We start from the raw sequence: 24,534 nt of genomic DNA, 5'->3' as shown, positions 1-24,534 counted from the left end.
AAAACTTTAAGCAAATATTTCTTTCTGTGTGCTATTTTTCCATATACATTGGCACAAAAAGTAACTGGATAAAAAAAAAAAAGGAAAGCCTTTCCCTTCTTGATATCTGAAAGGAGTTCTTCACATTTTTATAGTGCTGAATCTTCACATTGTTCCTCATTTTTATTGCTTTCTTCTACCTTGAATTCATTTCTAATTTATAATGCTGTGATTTATCTGTGTCTCATTTTAGCAAGCGGATCATCTAACACTACCTCATGACTACAAAAGTCTAATATTTTACAGCATCAGTCACTGACTTGTTTCCAGATTTCACTTACTTTAAGTCCGAAAAAGCTGAATGGCAGCAGCTGCTTTATCTGTCTTTTACAATCTTTGATCTCTCACTTGGAAGGCCTAGAGAACTACTTAATTTGTAAGGGAAGACCTCCCCATAGTGCTATGTCAGAGTCCCTACTCATATCAGGCAAGATCCAAAGACCATTAAAGTAACTAAGAATCTTTCAGTTGTCTTCCATGGAGTTTAGTTGGGCCCAACAGGTGAAAGGCAGTCTCACTGAGATGAAATGTTCACTTAACAATCTTGACAGTGATCAGCAGAAGAAAGGGATAGTTAAGTTAAGCTTCAAGGCTAAATTCGTTGGACCAAACCTGAAAACTGGAGTATTCTCCACTTCAGATACTGGTTCTCAGTATTTAAACAAAGCAAGCTGTTTCCTTCTACCTGGAAACTGGACATGGTTTCAGAATGGTTTGGCTTTGCTGCCACACGTGGCATACCAGAATAAACAATGTTTAACCAAGCTTAACGGACAATGTCCACAGGGACTTACAAGTGCTTAGGAAATAGACCTCAGCATTTTACAAGAGGGCAATGGGAAAAAAGTGCTTGTTCTTAGGTTTGAAATAGTCAGAGAAAGCGTAAACACACTTCAATGTAAAAATGATATACCAATTATTATTTTTCAATTTATACTGGAAATGCTACCAAAACTGCACAACTGCGTAACTGGAACATGACTACAGATGCCAATGTTACCTATGCAAATGAAATAACTATAATAAAAGCTGTTTACTTTATTGTCCACAAAGTACTGAAATCCTAGGTCATTGCTATAAGAATTCCTATGATGATTATGTTACTAATGATTCATCACTCCACCAATTAGATGCTGAACCACCTGTCAAACATATTCCTAAGCAAAAGCTTTACTTTGCAGAGCTAGCAAAGTGATGACCTTAAAGCCTTTCAATGGCACTGCAGGGCTGCATAACACCAGACCCCTAGCAAACAACTTAAAATGCTAATTAAGAGCACCAAAAAGTGTCTTGTGCAAACTATCCATCAGAGACAGACAAAAAGATAATCACAATAAAGCAAAATACAAATCAAATGTAAGTGAAAAGAGTAAGTTGCATCTTACTTTATTTGAATTTTCTGCTGTCATGTTTTTATTTTTCAGCTTTTTCTGCAGCAGTTTGGTTTCATACTCTGGTCTGGGATGCTCCTGAAAAAGGAAAAAAATAAACAAAACAAATATGTGATTATGATTAAGAGCAAAAAGAAAAAAAAAAATGGTGCTGGTCACTTATTCATGATCCAAGGCATTAAGATGATTTAACACCACAGCACCTTTTGGACTAGGGGGATCGCTGCCTAGAGGTATGGGATATATTGTGGGATGCAGGGGAAGAGCAATTAGGGATTGCACAGGACTTATTATGGGATGCTTAGGGGAAGAACCAAAGGTGAGGAAGGGAGGGATCTAGGTCACTTGGGGAGGAACAAGTGTGGAAAAATAGAGGGATAAGGGGATAAAAAGGGCCAGTCACATGTAAATAGTTTACAGGGTCTGTACGGGGGTCTGACCATCAGCAACTAGAGCAAGTACAAGTGTGAGACTGAGCATGTACACGCTAGTGGAGATCAAACTGGAGCAGCTGGCAAGTAGGTGAAGTTCCTGAAGTCTCTAAGGGTGAGCCATTGGTGGAGTTGGCTATGAAAGGGACCAGGGGAGTCCCAGCCAGCTGCCAGAGAGACCACAGGGTTTGGGGTTCTCTAGGGGTGAGACCCACTTTTGTGTGTGTGTGTGTGTTTCTTTAAGGTCAAGACCAGAGTGGGTTGGCTGCAAGGGGACCAGGGAAGTCCCAGCCAGCTCTGAGGCAGAGGGGTGTACATGTGGGTGAGCAACAGGAGAGGGGCTGTAGCCTCGTGGGCTTGTACCTCTAGTGCCAGCAACTGGGGAGACTGGGCTCCAGGGACAGCAACTGGGCAGACTGAGTGAGCCCAGCTGCTGTGGAGATCTGCATTGTACATATGTGCATATATTTATTCTCACCAGCAGACCTCCATTCTGCTCAACCAGGGAGAGAAGCAGGATGAGGTTGCTGTGCTGTCTGTGGTTTTGTGTCTGCTGTATGTGTCTGTCTGTGTCATCTGTGTAGCTGGCCATGTATTTATGCACATGCATGGTATATACATGTGCTCTGTGTACGTATGCCTACTGGGAATACATGCTTACTCACACTGCAGGTTGGACCTGGGGGCACAGAGCTGCAGCTGCCTTGCCTCTCTTGGGTGGTCGAATCCGGCCCAATTTCCTCTATAAATAACCTTTCAAGGTTTGCTTCCAAATCATATTTTTCTTTTCCAAATCTTCAAGTTCTCTTTGGTACCAAGTGTCACAGGTTGCTAACCCTGACAAGAAGACTAGATATAGTATTGTCCTGGTTTCAGCTGAGATAGATTTAATTTTCTTCACAGTAGCTAGTATAGGGCTATGTTTTGGATTTGTGCTGGAAACAGTGTTGATAATAGAGATGTTTTTGTTATATAGAGATGTTGTTGTTGTTGTTGAGCAGTGCTTACACAGAGCCAAGGCCTTTTCTGCTTCTCACACCATCCCACCAGCGAGTAGGCTGGGGGTGCACAAGGAGTTGGGAGGGGACACAGCCAGGACAGCTGACCCCAACTGACCAAAGGGATATTCCATACCATATGATGTCATGTTCAGCATACAAGGGGCTTGGGGAAGAGGAAGGATGGGGAGGCAGCAGCGTTTGGAGTGATGGCATTTGTCTTCCCAAGTAACCGTTACATGTGATGGAACCCTGCTGTCCTGGAGATGGTTGAACACCTGTCTGCCCATGGGAAATGGTGAATGAATGCCTTGTCTTGCTTTGCTTGTGTGTGTGGCTTTTGCTTCACCTATTAAACTGTCTTTACTGCAGCCCACAAATTTTCCCGCTTTCACTGTACTGATTCTCTCCCCCCATCCTGCCAGGGGGGAGTGAGCGAGCAGCTGTGTGGAGCTTAGCTGCCGGCTGGGGTAAAACACAGCAAGAGTATAAGCAACATCAGCAGTGCTTTACAAATAACCACATCTGAACAGTCCTTATCTATTCTGTTTGTTTGCTGCCACAGAAACTAGCTAAAAAAATTCTTCTAATTGTGTCGAAACATTAAAAACAAAGTTTTGGCTTCTACAGGAAGGCAGGCCAAAGATGTGTTGAATGACTTTAGAGATGTCATGGGAGAACCACTCAATGCTCAGAGCTTTTTCAGAAATGCCAGTGCACCACAACTAAAAAATTTTACACTCCTCTGTCCCCTTCTGAGTATAAGAGTACAGCAATCTTACGCATTTCAGTGGTACATCTTCACTATCATTAGAACATATGCTTATCAGCCCAGTCACAAAATCGACTTACTAACACTTTTTAAGGTATCTGATAGCCATGAAGAGAATAAAAACTTTAAAAAAAAAAAAAAAAATTCTCATGGACAATATAACAGGGGTTGCATGGAACATATGCTGTTTATTTTCTGTTATCATCTGTAACATTTTCACTACATCGTTCACCATCTTGAGCACTCTCTGTTCCACATCAGTATGTAGACAAAGTGAGCTTTCCAGTATATTGTTTATACTGATCATGAGGTTGTCCTGACAAATTGAACAGGTATGTGAGCACACTACCATTTAAATAACAGCCTTAAATGAATATTTCCTTATCTGTTTTAGAACTCTATGAACAAGTCATATGCATGTCTGTCCTAAAGGCAGTCCCACAAATGGTTTCTAAATGCATTCTACTGCTCCCAGGGAGTCTGGTACTAACATGGGAGGCTTGAGGGAACTTTTTTTCTCTAAAGCTCAAGTACAGCTATGCCTCTGAGACTCTAGTACTACGATGCTATACCAAACAAATATAATGAAACTGCTAGCATGACAGCTTGTTTTACACTTGTAAAACTGTGCTATTCAAATTAATAAAACATGTTCTAAGGCTGCAAGCATGACACTCTTTGTTTCACAGAGTTCTTTTACATTACTTATGCCTCACATAAAAATCAATGCCACAATGAATGAAGTTCAGAAATCACTATAGCACTTCTTATCACAAGGGTCACTGTTGTTGTTACTTATAAAGTGCTATGAGTGTATATGGAACTCCAAGAAATAATGACACAGGTAATGTCTGACATTACTGAAGTTGCTTAGCAGCAAAAATGGTGGTAAGCAGGAAAGGAAAGACAAAGATACAACAATAAGTATTTAAAGATGCTATGATGCACGTATCTTGATGTTTCATAAGTTTTCACTAGCTTGTTGATTTGCATTGATTTGTATCACGCTTCTTTAGATAAGGTTCAGAGGTCAGATGGAAGAAACATCTTTAGACTTAAATGAAGAAAGGATGAAGGCATCAGGCATGGACGGCTATATGAGAGGAGACAGCTTGATGAAAGTAGGGAAATGAGATAAATGAAGCTGTAAGAAACTGAGGAGATGTGATCATACTACAGGACCACCTGCAAAGCTGAATTGGCTTTCTTCCTTTTTTCTTCTTTTCTACTAAGCAAAGCATTCTGGGACACCAGGGCAGCTGTCAGAGGTCAGAGCAACTTTTGAAAATTGGCTTGAAAGGAAACAGGATGAGAAAATAAAATGCCAAGCAAAACATTCTACTGTAACTGACTTTTTTGCTATTGACAGTTTTGCTTTGAGTGCATATTCTGTTCAAATCTGGTCACATTTAGTTTTTGTACTAGGACACTTCAATGTCCTTTTACTGCATTTCTACACCTACATCTGGATTGGCAAATTAGTTGATCTCTCTTCACTGAATCTGCCAAGTCATCTTACCCTTCACTGAACAGACCACAGCGCCTCCTGGAATGCATGTATCTATATATTCTTTTTATAAGTATATTGCATGAAACATTTCTTTACAATGCAGATTTAGAGATACTTGATCCTGATCATATATATACATGGATGTGAAGGACAATTCCACTCTACTGTAAAAAGAGTGTGATTCAGAATCAATTCTTTGTCTGAAAATGGGAAGAGTTCTACACTTAGGACAATAAGCTAGAAATAGTTGTGATGACTTGAAGAAGGCCAAATGTCCATGTAGGGATAAATATGAATCCCACGATGCTGGAAGTTTGCCAGTACAGCTGCCAGACACTTATTGAAAACCATGTGAGCCAAGGTACTTTGAGGCCAAATGAGTGCTCAGAGTAGAAAACGATAATTCCCATCCTGAAAACAAAGAGCTAAATCATGAAATTTTTATTCAGACAAAACTCACATTGACGTCAGTGGGAATTTTCCCTGAGAATGGTCTCCAGGATTTGCCTCAAACATACAACATGTGTATCCACTATACATTGCATATTAAGGCTGTTTAGGTAATGATCCAGTTTGATAAGAATATATAACATGAACTGATCTCTCCTTAATTTCTCTTTGATTTAGGAAGAATTTTACAAAGCATGCGTGACAAACACATGTAGGTTGCTAAGAAAAAATAGAACCTTAGAAACTATCCCAGATTAAAAGACCAAAGGAGTTATCAGTAAAAAATAAGCCAGCCTACTGCTTCTTTTTTACACTTTAAGGAAAGTCAAAGAAATGCTGTTCATTGAACAGCCTTATCTAAATACGCTGAACAGCAAAGCAGTGCACACTGGTAGGAGGGAAAGTTTCCACAAATGAGAACCAGAATGACCCAGCTGCTGTCCCAAATCAAGATGGAAACTTGGAATGAACAGAACAGAGAGCCCAGCTGTTCTCTGCTGCAAGAGGGTTAATTATTGCAAATCAAGAACTAAACCCTCTACTTATGATGATGATGACACAGTGGGTAGCAGGAGGAGAACTCTGAGGAAGAGATTGTCATTCACACCAACGATCTGTTTAGACTGTCCTAGTAATGGGATGTTCATCCAAGGAAAAGTACTTTTATATCTCAGCACGTATGAAGGGATTACTGGTAGATTTTTGCAATCTTTTTAGACCAGATCACTTGCACAATAAATTTGATTTATGTAAAATTTAAACAAAAGCTTGAATAAGTCATCTAACATTACAAGTTTAGGGATGTTAAAAGACAAAAGTCACCGTACAAGTACATAGGAACTCAGCTATCAAAGGTATTGTAAAGCAGCATAAAACTGAAGTACTCAAAACAAAAGAACCCATAAGATATCTTATGGAAATATATTTGCCAGATAGATAGATCGATTGATTGATCGATTGATCTAATGTCTTTGTTTGCTCCCATAGAGCAAGATCAGTAGTAGTGCTTTGGAATATTACCTTCAAAACTAAATTTTAAAATACGGCCTCAGATTTTTAAGTGCCTTTAAGACCAAAAAACTACATGCTGCCATTCCAATGTCAAAATATCCCATTTTGTGGGTAACTGTAGCAGAATAAAGCAACATTTATTTTTGTTTGTTATTCAATTCAAATTCAATCCATTTAAATACTCCTGCATCACTAAGTGGAATTCAGTGAAGCCAGATGTCTCTTGAACTATGGTATTGAAAATTTTACTTAAAATTATTTATTCTACTGCATGATAAGTCATTCCTGAAACAAATGAGCTGTCAAACATAAAGAAGAAACCCAGCTGTGAAGTTGGATGCTAGCCCATTAAAGTGGGGCATCGCCCAGCTTGTAAGTGGAATGACTTCCAGCTTACCTTATTGCTCTAACTTTGATAAAATATTACCTGGACTCTAGAAAATGTAGTGTCTGTGCATATCACTGTCACATTTATTGTTTTCAGTTGTCCTACGGTAGTATCGAGTAGTCAGAGTTATGGACTAGGACCCTATCACTTTAGCCACTATATAAGCATAGAACCCCTTCTCCAAAGAAATGTTCTTAAAGAATGGATTGTATCCCCTTTGGGGACTGTTCTCTTTTTTTTGGTCTGATAATATGTAACAGTGGGAACACTTGACTGTGGAGGCACTCTTTGGGGGAGAGTGTTTATGGACATTTTTCTCTGTCAATATATAAGATTGAGTGTACTTTGGATGGATTACAGATATGTAGCGCTCACAAAAAGAAATACAATAAACACTGCAAAACCCTTTAAATTTGATCTAAAATAGCTGTTTCACAAATCATAACATTATGGTCTCAAGATAAAATATCCTACAAATTAGCAAGGTTAGAAACCAACAATTTTCTCCAACTAAGACAAGGTGTTTTTCTTCTAAGCAATATTGAAATCATGAGACACTGGGCCTTGAATTTGACACTGGTCCAAGGTTACATATTGCATGTTATACGCCACGGTAATCCCAAGAAACTTAAAGAGAAGGCTGAAAGAGAAGGTCACTGATGCATGAAAGAGGCAAATAGCTTGTCAAAGATCATCAATTTTAGATCCATTTTAGACAGCAAGTAGCTGTCAAAGTTGAATGCTAAATCAAACTTACAGCACAGTACTTACATCAATCCCATAGATAGAACTGCTGCAAATGGTATTAATTTCCCTATCTTGCCCTTACCAGAGATAGATAAGTGAATATAAGGTAAGAATGTTTCTAGCATGCCAGATCTCGAAGTGTCTCCCATTTTAATAAGGATGCCTCATAAATAGCCCAGTTTTTCTGCCACACAGGAAACTCTCTTCCAGGTAATATTAGATCAGATTTTTGTTTATGAAATAGTATTTTCTCACCACTGGCTATTTATGATATTTCTGTATTTTGATTTCCCTGGAGTTTTCTTTCTTTCAGCCTCTGTGCACCTGGAATCCATGACTTACAGGCAACCTGGCTTATTAGGTAAAAGTAATGGGACTCTAAATAGCATTTTAAGGTACACTTCCTAAAACATCTTAAAGTACCTATATCAGAGCCAAGCTAACAAAAGCCTTATAATATCCAGAATTATCTGGTTCCAGAAGGTGTATATTCTCACTAACCACTGTCTTTCCAAAACTTTGTGAACTTTTCAAGTTGAACTATGATCCAGATTGGAGCACTGGCTTATCTCTAATGTGGAGAAATACAGATGCTTTAGCTAATCTGAACTAAAAATCTATCTTTGACCATAAATATTTGTTCAGTCTTTATTAATTTGTTTCAGCCATACCAGTGCCTCTTTTAATTGTTTCCCATAAATATCCCAATGACTGGATTTACAGTCAGGAATGTTCATGAAAACAACTTATTTGAAGCAAACATGAATGTTGAATTTGTAGTCAAATGCTTTTATACTTGAGGCTTGAGTTTAATGGCTTGAGTTTCACAGCAGCATAAGCCAATCTAAGCCTGGGTTCCCATACTCTCAGACTCAATTTCACCTTGCACTAGCCACACATTTCCATTTCTGTCCTTACATGGACACCAGCTGCATGGTATGACCAGGATAAAAACTCCTACCCCTCACACCACCGGCTACCCTTCAGCTGTATCAGCTGTCTGAACTGTTCAACACTCACTTGTGTGATTGCCAGCACGCATGTCAGAGGAAGAACAAGATTGCATGGTTGGGATAGTAGCACCACAGTTGTGTGGAGTTAGATTGGCTTAGGCTGCTATGCAGCTGCAATCTATAAATGAAGTTGCATGATACAGATGAACTGATTTAATGGGTCACCATAGCTAAAAGAGTCTTCCCAACCCACACATTCTTCACTTCCCCTGCACAATGCCCTGATTATACTATGTGAAAACTTATCTAATTAATTGGTCCCCTCCACCACAAACACTGCCCACTTCATTTCTGCAATTACTTCTCCTCAGGCTTAGTCAGTAGGTTCAGGTGACGGATGAGACACTAGAGTACTGTAGCATAAAAGTAAGGAGGGGATCTCTACCTAGTGGTATCAGTGAACTATTGAGGCATTTTATGCAGCTTCACCCTGTGAGTCTAGATCTTCCAACCAAAGATTTCAGAGAATAACATGGCCAATATATTAAGATGAAAAAAACCCCAAACCCAACAAAAAAATAAACAACAAAATCCAAAAACCCTAGACTCTTAATTTTATAAACTGAGGTAAATAAATGCATACATAACCACCTCAGAAAAACCGATGAATTTTAGAAAAGAGAGAATCACATCCCCCATTAAAGTGAGAGAAAGGGGTTTCATTTTCATCTCAAAACTGTGCCACATAGCTCAGGTGCCTGAATTTAGATTTTGGATGCATTAGTTCTGTCTAAGGAGGTTGGTCACCCACCTTCTGTGGAAGAGCCAAGGGAATCTAGATGTCTAAACTTCAGACTCCTTTGAAAATCTCAGGTCAAGATGTCTACCTTAATGTACTCAAATTTGAAAATGCTGTGATAGGCATACATTCAGAGATAGTGAGAATTTCTTTATTGTGTAATGAACTATTAATGGACAAGCTACAGATCAGAAGCTTTTCACACAAACCTACACACAAAAAAGGCGAAAACTTTCTACACTGCCTAGAAGAAATTTAATCTTGCAATAGAAGTAGCAAAGTAGGATGGAAGCAGGAAGATGAGATCTAAAAAGTCAGTAGTGTTTTACTGATTTGAAGTCAAGATCCAGAATAAAAAAAAAGTGCTTATGTTTTCAAAGGGTTAGAATTCTTTCTATAGCTCTGACCCAGAGAAGTGTGGATGAATCTAGAAAAAACCACACACTTACGTGCTCTTGGAAAGTAATAAATAAAGCAAGGCCATTTGAAACTCGTATCAATAAAACATTGTCTCACACCACATAATTACATATTTGATATAGGTGTAATGTGGGAGAGTTTTTATAGCATAAGTTTGCAATAATGTTTCACTACTCATAAGTGTCTATATGCATGTGAAAATGAAGGAAATATTAAAAAGAGCAAAACTAAAGAATAGGAAACAATGCTGACTGTGGAAATATGATGAGTTCTGAAACTCTGCATTCATTTTAAACTGTCAATTTTGGCTTTAATTAAACAATAGCACAAAGTATTATTCTTAAATTTTAAAAGCCTTTCCAAAGTTCAAAAGTACTTTTAGAAATAACTTCCATTGGGTTTAGATTGAGAGAAGAGCTACTTCTCCTTCCATCTCATTTTAGTATTGATTAATCTTCCTATGTCAATGACACTTCAATGACACACAATGACCTAGCAATAAAAGACTTTACAGAAGAACAAATGACATTTAGACCCCTTTATTCTAGTTCATTAACATAAGAGTTTCTTAACACATTTCCACGTTATTTACATATGCAGTTGGGGCTAAAAAAATGGCAGCCTCCATTCACACACACAAGTAAATGTAAAATGCATTTTAAATTTAAAAGAAAAAGCTTATTTTCTTAAAAAAGAAAGTTCTTTCCCCACACAAGAGAATACATGGTGATGTGGTGCTGAGGTTCCTGGAGCAACTGCCTGAACTAGGACCAGACTCTGATCTCCTTGTTAACACCAATAGCAGCTTAATCTTGGAGGCTGTCAGTGTGTTTAATTTACCTATTACTGAATCAGCTCAAGACATCTTCAGTGCACAGGAACACTGGTCTTGTTAGGTGCCACAGAGGAGGGCAGAGGGGAGGAAAAATGGAGTGAGGAAAAAAAATGGTTTCTAAGAGACCTTTGTATGAGAGAGCTAGGAGAGGGAGTACTATGACTTTGGGGGACCTGGTAAGGGCAGATAGGGTTTGCGAGACTCTTAGTGGAAAAGGACAATTCAGTCCTGGAGTGGACACAGGAGGTCATTATAACAGAAAAGAAATAAAAGAAAGGAAATGAAAGTCTGTTGATATGTCTGGCAGAAAAGAAATAAAAGGAATATTTACTAGACCCCTAGCATATTGTGGCACATCTCTGAATCAACAGACTTGCAATGAAAAAAATGCAAATGTATCTTTATCAACTTCTTGGCAAGCAAAGGAATTATCACCTGCATTGGTTCATATAGTTTAAAAATTAAAACATGTTTAAAATGTGCCTTCATGTGCAATTTGTTAATGGAGCAACAGCCGGTACTAAGCAGTTTCCCTTAAGGCCTGAGGTATAACATCCGTTTTTCAACATTCCTTCCCCAAGTATCCTAATAAAACTCTTATCCTCCTAAACATAGCACTTAAATCTAATGTTGAAAGGACTTGTTCAGAAGATTGGGGCTATCCTAGGATCATTAAATAATTAGTGTTAACAGGAATTTAATGAAGGTAACAGAAGATTCACTGGAAGGAGTGATGAAACCCAAGAAAAGGTAGTAAAAAAAAACATACAAAGAGATAAAAAGTATTTGGAAACATGGGCCCAACAAGAAAATAAGAACAGGCATGGGAAAAATGTGAGATAATGCATCTGGGGAAAATAACGCAAAACGAGGATCGCACTGGCACAAGAAACCTGAGAAGTAGTCAGGATGAAAGCAGAGATTTGAGACAACACAAAATATTGCAGCTAGACATTCCCCTTTTACCATTACTGATATTTTTTTCCCAAGAGGACTACGCTGTGAATACAGTTATTTTATTACAGTCTGCTTTTCACTCCTCCAATTTTTCAGCAAACAAAAATGTCTTATACTGCCTGTTTCAGTAGACAATATTAGAACTACAGAAAAGGAGTCTGCTCCTATGATTTTCAAGGTGGAAGACAAGCTGAAAACATCATATTAAACAGATCACAAAAAAATTTTGAAAATGTAGTAGAGAAGATCAAGTTAAACAATGATCAATTTAGGAGAGAATGTGATATATCTGTAGTCATATTTAATGTTACCAAGTCTGTTTGCTATTTAATTCTGTTTTATTCAATCTATCTTCCTTATTACTTTATCTTAACTCAGGGTATCTTAAAGTCTTCCCTTAAAGGTTCTATAACTTTTTTTTTAAAGTCATTAAATAGCAAAAGGAGGAATGAGACTTTGGGAATTAGAGTTTGCTAGAAAAAGTTTGCAAATACTTTAGAAAGCACAGGATTTTATCTTGAAATTGTAGCTTACCAGACATGTTCCCAATGAAGACAGACAACTAAGTTCCTCTTTGTTGTACTGAAACAGTATAACAGCATGAATATTCGAACAATAACAAGACCTCCACTCGTTGGCTTTTCAGTTAGTGTGGACTTTCTGTCCATTTATTCTTCCGAGTTCTGCACCAAATTCTAAGCTTTTGTCTTCTATAATTGCATTTCTATTTCAGTTTACACAGGACTGTTGGTAAAGTATCTTCCACCCAGAAAACCTAAAGCAGGAACATCCTGGGTCCTAGAAATACAATTTCTGAAGATTCATGGGAGGTCAATATTTTCTACTCCCCACATCATTAATTAGAGTCCCTCAGTATTTCTTCACCATCTCCTTCACAAGTAGAAGAGGGTAAGGATTCTCCCACCTCTACCCTTGCTTTATTGATGGCTATATCCCTTATTACATGAACTGAAAAACAAGCAAATGCACAACCTGGTTGATTAGGTTACACAAACATGTATCTGTGGCAGGACACAATGAGTGCTTCTTCATGGTATTTCCAAGTCTTTGTCAGTTTTCATGTCTGTGTGTCTTCTTTCCCCCTTCTATTTAGTTATCAGTTGGCCAATTGCTTTTCAACACAATTATCTATTTTATAGTCTAGTACCCAATGCTACCTATTATTTTTGCGGATTTCAGATGTACAAACGCAAATCCTCTAAGTCTGTACAGCTGCCAGCTGCAAAGATGCATGCAAGCCTTAGGGAGTCTGCTTTCTCAGACTGCTGTTGCCAAAATATTTACAAATAAATGGACTAAATTAATCTCATGTGATGTTTTTGAAGCAAAAGATTTGGCCCAGTGTGTTTAAAGAAAGTAATTTTGCTGAAAATTTTGTAGTCAAGAGTCCACAAAAATTACACTGAAGGCATTTATCTTGGTATAATTCTCAAAATAATATACTTCTCACCTCTTCAACTTTTATGGTTGTTTTACTCCCTGTTTTGGTTCTGTAACTTTCCTTTCTAAAGAAATTGATAAGACTAAATAACTTAACCTCATCTAGTCTTAAAACTGTTAAACCTTCTATCCCTTTCCTTCTTGCTCTGTTAAGTGATCCTGTGCATTCCACTGCTAGCTCCTTCTGGCCTAACCTGATCAGACACAATTTTCCATTTTACAACGTCATTTTCAACATTTGTAAAGACTTCACCACCACTGAAACATGATGCCAGTATCTGTCTTACAGACAAATTTATCTTCATTTTTATTAATCTAATGGATAAAAGGTGAAAAAAACCTCATCTAACTTTTGCATTTTTGCTGAAGTACCAAGAGCTGACAGAAAATGATGTGGTGCATGGCTTTTGCGTAAGATGTCAGGGCAAGAGACAGGTCCATGATGAGCATTATTCTTCAAGGAACAGCTGGATGAACTAGAAAATGTTCAGAAGGGAACAAGAATGAACAGACATCTAGAAAATTATTTAAGAACAGAGACTGAAAGAGCAGGAGCTAGTTCATCTTAAAAAAAAAAGGTGACAGAGAGATAGGATATTATGTTGAATTTTCCTGAAAAGAGGACAGAGATAAACTCTTTATCTCTGAAAGAAAGAATAAGGAAAAAAAATGAACATTTAGCAAAGATATTTAAGTTAGACACTAGGAAAAGCTTATTAGCAGTATGGATAGATAAGTATTAGAATAGATTGCCTAGGAAGGAAATGAAATCTCCACTGCTGGATTTATTTAAGAACAAATTAGACAAACATCTTTTCATAATGATTTAAGTAGAGTTGATCCTATCATGCACAAGGGATGGCCCCTCAAGGTCTATTTCAGTCTTATTTTTATGATTCTACAATCCTAATTCTTCAACTTGTGCTGAGATGTGTCTGGCACTCCTGCATTTGTCATAAAAAAGGGATTCTTTCTGATCCCACAGTTCCTGTCCACAAACTTTTACCGCTTCAGAGCTCTTCATCACAGCACCTCACAAATCTATAGATTCCTTCACAGCATTTTGCAAATATTGAGCTAAACCTTAGCATTTTGTACTGCAAGTGATGAGCTTGAAATTCAGTAAAATCTAGTGGTTTCATCAAGTATGCTGCAGAGCCAGGAGTTTGCTCTCCAGTCACTCAGTTTGTACTGTAATTAGTATAAAATTGCTGTTCTCCCAGGTAGCAATATGACATTCCACATAGGACAAGCAGTAATTTCTGATGTGCTGATGCACTTGGTTTGCATCACAACTTATAAACTGTGAGTACTGGGTTATACTGTGAGCATCATCCACTTTATAACTGGATAGAGAGTAGTGAAAAAGCTGAGAAACCTGAGGCAAAATAGGGAGGTTGTAGTCAAGTCATCAGTACAGGAATACTTGGGAGGTCCCTTATGTTAAAGACATTGCTAAAGGCTGCATTTTGGGATAGTGACGGAAGAGGACTACTGGAGTCTGCTGTGTGTTCTCAGGGTTATTTTTTCGTTTTATCCAATGATTCTTATCTGAGAAATAGACAAAAGTGGAGTAACATCATCACCACGCTACATCATAAAGTTCACGGTGTCAGCTTACATTTCTTCTAGTTTATTTGCACTCCACAGCCTGTTTGAACTAAGTTCAAGTAACAGGACTGGAGGCTTGTATGTGGTCTGTTATTTAAGGAACTGTGCCAGAACATGAAAACATGGATTTGAATCCTCCTACCAAACCAAGGTAGGCCTACAACTCACCTTCCAGGAACCTGACCACATTTTATTAAGTCAATGAAGAGAGCAAGGCACACTGAATTGTTCCATACAGGTACTCGGCTCACCATTAAAGACAAAAGAGAATCTAATTGCTGCAATTCTGAATTATTGAATATGACCCTGTTCTAGAGCCACATCAGCATCTATTGCTAGGGGATATGTAATGGAAGCTCCAAAGTTTACCTGTTCTTAGTATGATATTTAGGGCTAGTAACTACACTTTCTTCAGTCAGAGTTAGAAATTAATTCTCTGGTGAAAGTCAGTAATTTAAATAGACCATAGGCCATGTGAAACAATGCCTTAGAACAGAACAAAAAAACAAATTTAGAGACATTGTAAATACTAATAAACACATATGTCTCACTTTTTGGTGAACTCAGGTACAGCTAGAAGCCCCATGAGCTGATTGCAAAGCACTTCAAAGTTGTTCTCAAGAAAACAACTCCATTTGGTGCTTGCAACAGCTCTGTGGGTGAGTACCTAGAGCTCAGGATGTCAAACCTAAGGCATCACAGATGCAGCACAGACCTAGATGCAAATATTATTTATGTTATCCTGACATGTTACAATCATTGTCACTGAGATTTTTTTTGTTATACATAATGATGTAGCATCTACATGACAAGGTATTCTGTACCTTTCTGTTATTGCACTCTGTACAAGGGCATATGGGCATTCTTAGCAAAGAATGATCTGCCGCTATCTTATAATCCTTTTCAACATTAATTATTAAAATCAGAGTGCTGACCAGTAAGATATAGGTGATGATTTCTTTAATGATACATTGGTACTCAAAACTTTATCACTTATAGTAATTTAAAAACCAGCTATGAACTGCATTGCACTGGAGAACACTCATGAGAAATCTAAATATCAATGCATATCTTCAGATATAAAATAATTTACACAGTAAATTAGCACAGGGAGAGGAAACTTACCTCTTCTTCCTCCAGTCCAGTTAGATCCCAGAAGTAACTCAATCTCATCTGCAAACGCTTCCATTGTTCAAGAAACATAGTAGCTTTAAAAAAAAAAAATAAAAAATTATAAATCCAATGCACTATGGTGAATGTGTTACTTATAAGCCCCAAACGATATTTGAATCCCATTGTACTAGGCCTTTCATAAATAAGCAGTAAGAAACAGCCCCAGGCCCAATTTTAAAGAAAGAACACAAGCAAAGCATGGAAACAATAATTACTGTCTTTTTCAAATAAAATACAGAAAGATACAACATGGATTGCCCAAAGGCATTGGTAAGTTCTTGTCAGAGACTGGAACTGAAACCATATCTGCTGATATCCACCCCAAGAACATCATCTCTCTTAATTACCAAGAGTCATTCTATAATTCATGAATACAAAGAATATAATGAAACCAAATCTAGGTCTAAATATTAATCTGTAACACTCTAATTGGACGGATTTTGCTGTTTCAGTGTTTCTAATCAGTCACAAACATGTGAAGGTAGGTGTAGCCTGCTACGGAAATAAGTCATTGATAACTATATCTAAACTAAGACACTCAGGAATACGTAGAAAATAATGTTCTTTTGAAATATAGTACAGTGGTATATTTGAATATTTTTGCCCTGCAGAGACACAGTGATTTTGGCCTAGAGGACTGGCCAGTAGTTCAGTCTCCTACTTTTCCTTTTTCCTTAATATGAAGGAACAGATGTTGCACTGGTGTCTCATATTTACAGTCTCCTGACCATCCTTTTATAATTGCTGTTTCCTCTAGATAGCCCTTTGCCTAGCTGTTCATGATTTACGGACTTAGAGATTTATTAGAAATAGCACTTCTTACTCTTGACTTGTAGACACCTATTTTCAGATGACTGTACATCAATACTAAACGGGTATATACCAACTAAAAAACCACACTATACCAATAAAAGCTATACCTATAAACAACTGTAGGGCACTGCTTTCCATTTTCTTATGCTTCATTTCACCTTTGGTGAAAAGGGGATTGTAAAAGCATTGTTACATCACAGCAGTATTTTCATCACTTTGAACATCTTGCCGTTAGCTCCACAAGACACACAACAGTGGAGAATTAGATCCAGCTTCCTTTGACTGCATCTACACTTGCTGTGAGCTGTAAGATAACACTGGGAGAAGTTAGACTACTGTTAAAATAACCTGACTCTTATAAGACAGATCTATTCCAAAAGTTAGCTGTAAATATTTTTTGCACAGGTATCCTCTCATAATGTAAGCAATGAATATCATTTAAAGACCAGACTGAAAGTAAATCCAGACATTAAGTTGCTACCTCTGTTCCTTCCTTACAGAGGAGAGGACATATAAAAACTATATTTAGCATGTTTTGAAAACTCAAGGGGTTTTAGATATCCTAAATACAAAAACATTTGGTTATTTTATAGGGTGCTATTACTCATTGCATTTTTTCCTGTTATTCAGAAAGTCAGTTCCACATTTAGCTCTGTAAGAACTTATTTGGCTAGATGAAGAAGCTGTTCTGAAATCAGCAAGTTTGCACTGATTTACACTAGTAGAAAAACAGCCTCATTATATTCTACTGTCCTTCTAATAAACACATCTTGACAGCTGAAATTCAGCATCCCAGAACACCATTAACATTAAGCACAATTAGTTAGGCATTAATCTGTATTTTGTGAATATGGTCATTTGCAAACAGTGTTGCTGGAATCACAAAGATACCTTATGAGGCATCAAGATCAGCTAGTAAAAGCACTATTCCCTTCAAGATACTAACCATAGAAAGTCATCTGCCTTTTACGGAATGGGAGAAGGCCAGCAGGATGAAAGACTTCCTATGCTCAACACCATTATGAAATGAAGCCAGCTTTAATTACCAGACTTTGCTCTCTTAAGTATACAATTGTAAGTAATAAGACATGCCAGTTTCCACATCATTATACTATATCCTACAGAAAAACATTCAGGCAACCTTTACTCAAGATACTATAAGGGCAGATGATTAGGTGTGTAAATGAGATCTGTCATTCAACAGAATGAGCTCTAGATAAAACCAGTACAGTCTCCTAGTAGTAAGGCAGCAAAATCTGGTGTAATCTAATACTTAATAGGCAAGCTGGGCAGAGTTAGTAAAGGATACTTTATTTCACTTTGCTGTTCTTTGTATATGACGGCTGTATTTTCTTGCACTGACAAGCTCAGTTATCATGGTCCCAAGAACAGACTTTTCCAATCTGTGGGAAACAGCTTTTGGAGAGGGGCTACAGCTCAGAAAGAATTTTGTTATTCTTACATGCCTTTTTAAAAAGCATTGCATACGGAACTTGTTGTTCATTTCTGTTCCTTTACAGATTCTAATTTATCTTAGTGCAAGGATATATCAACATTTTGCTTTGTACATTGCATTGCTGATGCTAAAATAATATTTATTTTGGATGAGGCTGCACGGAAATGATCATTTGCATCGACACAAGTTTACAAGTTACAAGATTCTCTGTCAGAAAAATACTATTTACCTATGAAAACGTAAATTAATTGTCATTCATAGACATGCTGTGCAAACAGCTACACTGAAACTCGGACAAAGCAGTGTATTGCATGCTTCTTGGGAGCAGGTAAACTGTGACACCTTATCTGCCAGTCTACTCTCTAATTGGCAGCCATGTGAAGCAGGAAAATAAGTCATTGTCAGACTCTATAGATTCATCATCTTTTGCCATTTCTCTCAGTTATAGTGAGTACATATTCTCTAACTTCTGCTGAAGGGTTTCCAGGAACCGGTAAACAAAAACTTCTTACTTCCATGACCTGTTCTGTCTGCAAGTTCCTCAAAAACCCTATGCTATCCACACCCAACACCAAGCTACCAATCAGTCATTTCTAAAATAAGCTGTAAAATTTGAATAGGGTTGCAAAGTATAACACACAGATTGCTGAGGTCAATAATATACACAAACACAGTACACACACTTTTTGGGGTAGAGGTGATGCCAGAAACAATAGGAATAATACTACAATGAATTCATAAGTGTTTATGCACTGTTTTGATATCCTCCATGAGACATGGTATATTTGTCATTAAAGAAAACCAAGTTTGTTTAAATGGAATATGCTAGAACATATCATAATTAAAACAATAATAGTACCATTGTTCTTGGAATCCCATAAAATTTTGAAAAACTTATGTGACTAAGTTGTCCCACATGGAAGTGCATTCTGTGCTTAAATTAAACCCTTTCAGCTGCCTGCATCATACCAATCCCCAAATACATTCCTGCCACAAATGCGGAAGGTGTTCAAGGGACTTGCCATGTCAACAGAAAATGAGGAAAAACGTGTCAAAGCTTAGAAGTGCCATTAACGAAGGCAGTAGAGGAGAAAAGACATGTTTTTCTTCCCTGAAGTACCCAACTCCTCTCCATTTATTCCAAAGCTTGCTGCTGACAGCAGAAAGCCTTGTAATATTGCTTTCTCTTGTCTCAGCACAGACAGCCCCTCACTGGCCCTCTGAAGCTTGCCAGCTTCATAAAGCCATATGCATCAGAGTCAATCTAACAGCACTCTGTTGTATGTGAGGCTACTACATTGTACTACTGTGCACCGCAGCTTTCATTTCTGTCAGTAATCCAAAGATCAAACGACGCTGTTAACATGCGAAGCAATACTCACCCCAGAGAGCCATGAAGATGGAGAAGAAGACTGTGGCGGGGTTGTCAAATAAGTGGCTAGCTCGAGCGGTAGCACATGCAGAGCTGAGGTTCCAGTAATCACAGAACTTGTCACACAGGGGGCACATGGTGAAGGCATTGTGTTGATCGCACATTTCTTTACTAGGAATGACAAGTGCACAAGTTCTTAGGGTATTACTACTCAGAATAGGGGGGTGTACAGTAGTGATATTAAGCAGCACCTCATCGCTATTAGAAGGTATTTGCAACATACGTGGCTTGAAGTTGCAGAGAACAGAAGATATGTGTCTCTTCAACGTGCGTTGCCATGCGCTGGAATATTAAAATACTTAGAGGCACCTTACCAACAGAAAAACAATGCAACACAGCAACCAATCTAATCACTACACTGTATTAGTGAATTAGTGAATATGGCATCACTGAAGACTAGATTAATCACTCTAAAAGAAAATAATTAAAACACAGTCAAAGTGGAATTTGCCATCTCTACACTCAGTTGCATGATTTGGTACAAATCAGATTTAAATTCATGAAGAAGAATCTTGAAATGGCCATAAAGGAAATTCTGTGCCCTTAAAAAACCACACATTTTTAACATGGTGGCACAAAAATCCATGTCAAATACCATGCTACTTTGTGTATCAGGACTGGCCTTGTAAGTCTGCATAATAGCCAGAACCAGCACCTAGGCATGTTGGTTGGTCTGTATCACAGACAGAATAAATCTGCAACACCATTTGCAAGGTGCACTAGGTTTTGCTATAAACTTACATACTTGCACTGAATTTAAAAGACTTACTAGCCAAGAGTCTTGTTCTTAGCAAGGATGTTATATTTCACGTTTACTTTGTGATTCACCTCTACCCTGCATGTTACTTGTGAGGTACTTATAAAAGCAATGGTTGTTTTCCCAGTGTAGAGCTTTAACACCAATTCTCATCTGTACCAGCATCTGCTAATTTCTTCAAGTGTCAGCAGTTATTTTAGGCACCCATACTAATATGTTTTAAGGTTGTTCAGATATAGTGTGTACAGTGGTTTCAGGAAACCAGATACCTTTACATTTCAGGGTTCTCCAGTTTGAATGCTGAATACAGATATGGTATTCTTGGTCTCCATAACTCCTTATTTTTCTAGTACAGAGTGCTAACCTAATTTTTAAAAATAAAAAAGTAGGAAAAAAGTCCCTTCCCTCCAGTAGTAACTCTTATAAAAACTAGAAAACTTCCACCTCTGCCTCATATATTCAGATGTATTTCTTTCCCTCAGTTTACAGCATTTCTTCATCTCTCCTCTGGCATATGTGAGATAAGAGACTTTCTTACAGATTTTAAAATCTTTACTTTAAAGCTGTTATTTTAATTCTTAGTCTTATTTGCTATGTACTTACTCAGTTTCTAAAAATCTTTAAAAAATCATTACCACTACCTCTTTAACAAGCCAAACCCTACTTGAAACTGCTGAGCATGCTTTCAGCTTTTTTCGTAAGGTTTCTATGTGAAAGACCTTCATACCTGCCCAGTCCTACTCAGGTGAACTGAGTAGTGCAAAGTTCAAGCGTCCTTTCCAGGATTGTGAGCTAAGGAAAGACTCGCAACATTGCTTCATTGATAGCTGGCATATTGTGATTATGATTGTTGCTATATTGACCATCATTAAATAGCATTTTTTCTATGACTTCAAATGAAAAAAGAATTATTCAATCTGTAGTATCAATATGTTTAATATTATATCATTTGAAAGGCATACAGCTGTTTCCAGCTATCATATCGTTAAAATAATGCTCTCTTCTATTTCAAAAGGCAGTAGAGGGTGCTGCAGATACATCTTAGCCATAAATCTCATTTAAGTTTAAATGCTCCGACAAGCTTTCCCACAGACCAGCACAGCCCATCAAGATTCATTCAGATCAAGCTAAGAAAACAAACCCTGACTCAGATGTGTTGTTATTCATCATTTACCTATTAGTAATAATGTCCTACTGCAGTGATCCACTTTAAAAGTTGCCAATTCCTTTCAGAGAATGCAGGAACTGCCACAATGAGTGTGACCAGTAGTACTAGTAATCCAGTATCCTGTCTCATCCAGCAGTCAGATACAGATATCTAACACTGAGGAAGTGTCCTTTTTTTTTTTTTTTTTAACCCACTGAGAAGCAGACATTAATATCACTGTGTCAATTTGGCAATTTTTGTTCAGTGTAACACCCTCACACAGCACAAAACATTTTTTTGTAACTGTCAAGAAGGATAATACTGTGGATACCAAATATGCTAAATCTGCCAACTATTGTTCTTGTTACTTGTGCAAATAGCCTGATTTTACTAAGAAGAACTTAGTAACTTATCCAAGAGTACTGGACAGTGTGCTTGCGTTAACTTGAGTTCTACAAGATGCCTTTCTGGGTGAGCGTGGAAATATTTGCATTTATAAAAAAATATAGATGTCATAAAAAAGTACTTACAACAATGCAATAGACTCTCTGAACATTTCTGTTTCAGGAGCTGCAATCCTGAACAGCCAAATAAATGTATGTCATTCAAATGTCTTATCTACTCCATGCATGTGTATTTCTAATGCTTACAGGGTTGTTAATGATACATCACTGCTCTTCAGATATGTTAAAAGCAATTATTCTCACTAAGGATTATGAACAAAAAGCAAAGTCTTATAATTTTCAAGTAACAAATTGTTGGTCACAGAGAAGCTTACCTAGGAATGTCACTCTCAATGGTTATACATCCATAAAGAAATACAATAATCCCGACTACTGAAGATGGAATGAGGAATTCTGTATATAAACCCAGCCATGCAAAATAAAGTCCTATCTTTTCTCCAAAATACTTTCTGAAAGAGAGAGAAAAAAAGGGCATGTGTCAAGGGTATAATCTTCAAATGTGTTTTACAGCTTCTTAACAATCCCTGTAAAATTAAAATATTAATTGTCAAATTAAAATACTAATTGTGAAAGACATTGATGAAAACCTTGAGTATCTTGAAATCAGAACCACCAAATGAAGGAGATGATTTGGACAGTTTGGGGTTCTCCATTCCAAGAAGTTAAAGACAGTTCTGTATCCTTATAATACATACTTAGTATCTGCTTAGGGAGGACTGCAGCTTTTGCATCTCTTAAATGAAGTCAGTAAAATATCCCTCACTTCCATCAAGAGTAGCAGAATTTCAATCAAATATTTAGCAGAAAACTTTGGAAATGGTTTAGCACTTCAAAAGAGTATTTAGATAAGCCATCATTCTTTGCCTCTGTAGTTCTCCTGGATTCAACTGGTGAAAGTCATGGAAATTACATCTATAGGAACATAGTGACAACATCCTCTGATATCTTAAAAGACTAGTAATCTTGAATTTCTATTAAACCAGGAAGGTTTACTTGCACACTTAGCACTGGCTTTTCAGAAAGAATAAATATTTTTGACAAATTAACAGTCTCTGGACAGCTGGCTTGAAAAAACGGTTTCTGCTCTCAGGAACAGTTCATTGTAGATGTTGATAAATATGTGCTAGTACTCAGCCCAACATCTTCATGAATCACACTGCAAGAAGTAAACTAAACGTAGATGAAACTCACTGATCATTCCAAAGTGCTGTTACAAGTGATTACAAATATTGCAAAACACCAAGAGCTTCAGAGAACTCAAGAACTCACCATCATTAAAATGAGACTAAATTTAGATAAAGCACAACACAGGAACATTTCACAAGCCAGAGAATAAGATGGAGGAGTGCTGGACAGAAAGCAGCTATACAGAGAGCACACAGGGCATGACATTGCATTTGAATCAGTGAGACATACATTCATGCTGTGGTGGCAGAAAGAACAAAAAGAATGGCAAGGTAACATGTTTAATAAAAGAAAGACAAGACTTACTCCTCATAGACGCCAAGCACCATCCCATTTTGAGATTGATTCTGAACTCACACACACTAGTAAACTTTTACCCAAGTTTAGCACCCCAGGTTTAAATTATTCCTAATGAAAATGGTTGAATGAGATTTTTGGAGGCCCAGGATTTCTTTTAACAGATATAATTCTGTTCTGACAGAATTTAATGACAAACTTCCCTGTTTGTAGAGTTGAGCTCAAGTTCTTTCAGCAGCATAAGCAAAACTGAAATTTTCTACTCCAGAAACTAGGTCTCAGGGCCAGGCTGCTCCTGCCATAAGGAGAGACAGGGGCAGGAGGGCAACCAAGGCAGAGAGCCATGGGACAACAAGACAAGCCTCCACAGCCAAGTTTCCAGCTCACATGAAAGGAGTAAGGGTAGTGTTTTGTTTTTCAGGGTTTTTTTTATCACTGCAGATCCTGATGTTGTTCTTACACCATCATAGCTGCAGCGAACTTCACATTCCTTGGCTCTCACATAGGAAAGCGGGCAGTGCAGTCATGCACACACTTACATGAGTGCCTATATTTGAGGTATAACCAACCTCGCTTATCCTTTGAAAAGGGCACGTACAACCATAAAAGGGAAAACAGAAGAAAAACACTTTAAGGTGCTACACAGACAACATTATCTTCAGTATAAGGGGATGCCATAACTTGGAGAACCAGCACAAAAGTGAGGGAAATTTCAGGATTCTTCCAGGAAAGAAGTACAGCCCTTACACCTGACATTTGCAAGGTTGTCATAAGCAACAGACTGTGTGAAGTATCAAACAACACAAGTGCAATTATGACAGAGTGACTCCAATGGAAATAACTTAATTCGCTGGGTAATTCTCTTTCATTTCAGAAAGACAACTTGCACAAGTCAGATGTCATCTTAATAACTCTATATTCACACAACAGCATAGTTTTTAAGGACCTTGGGACAATGGATTATTACATTTGCAGATAATATAAAGAAATATAATATAGAATAGTTTATAAAATGATATATTTAAATATTCATGTTG

The 24,534-nt window shown here is 37.6% G+C and overlaps 1 protein-coding gene across 1 annotated transcript in view; it reads right to left on the bottom strand.

The window, feature by feature from the left end:
* The window catches only part of ANO2 (anoctamin 2), a 200,244-nt gene that overhangs the window by 98,585 nt on the left and 77,125 nt on the right, over nucleotides 1-24,534 (bottom strand). Inside the window, exons 11-14 of the mRNA XM_075761415.1 lie at nucleotides 22,330-22,464; nucleotides 19,598-19,758; nucleotides 15,899-15,981; nucleotides 1,425-1,508 (exon numbers count right to left, since the gene is read on the bottom strand). Coding sequence (XP_075617530.1) covers nucleotides 1,425-1,508; nucleotides 15,899-15,981; nucleotides 19,598-19,758; nucleotides 22,330-22,464 — 463 coding nt within the window. The remainder of the gene's footprint in view (nucleotides 1-1,424; nucleotides 1,509-15,898; nucleotides 15,982-19,597; nucleotides 19,759-22,329; nucleotides 22,465-24,534) is intronic.

Source organism: Balearica regulorum, chromosome 1 (genome assembly GCF_011004875.1).
Source record: "Balearica regulorum gibbericeps isolate bBalReg1 chromosome 1, bBalReg1.pri, whole genome shotgun sequence".
NCBI lineage: Eukaryota > Metazoa > Chordata > Aves > Gruiformes > Gruidae > Balearica > Balearica regulorum.
This window is presented reverse-complemented; position numbering and strand designations above follow the sequence as displayed.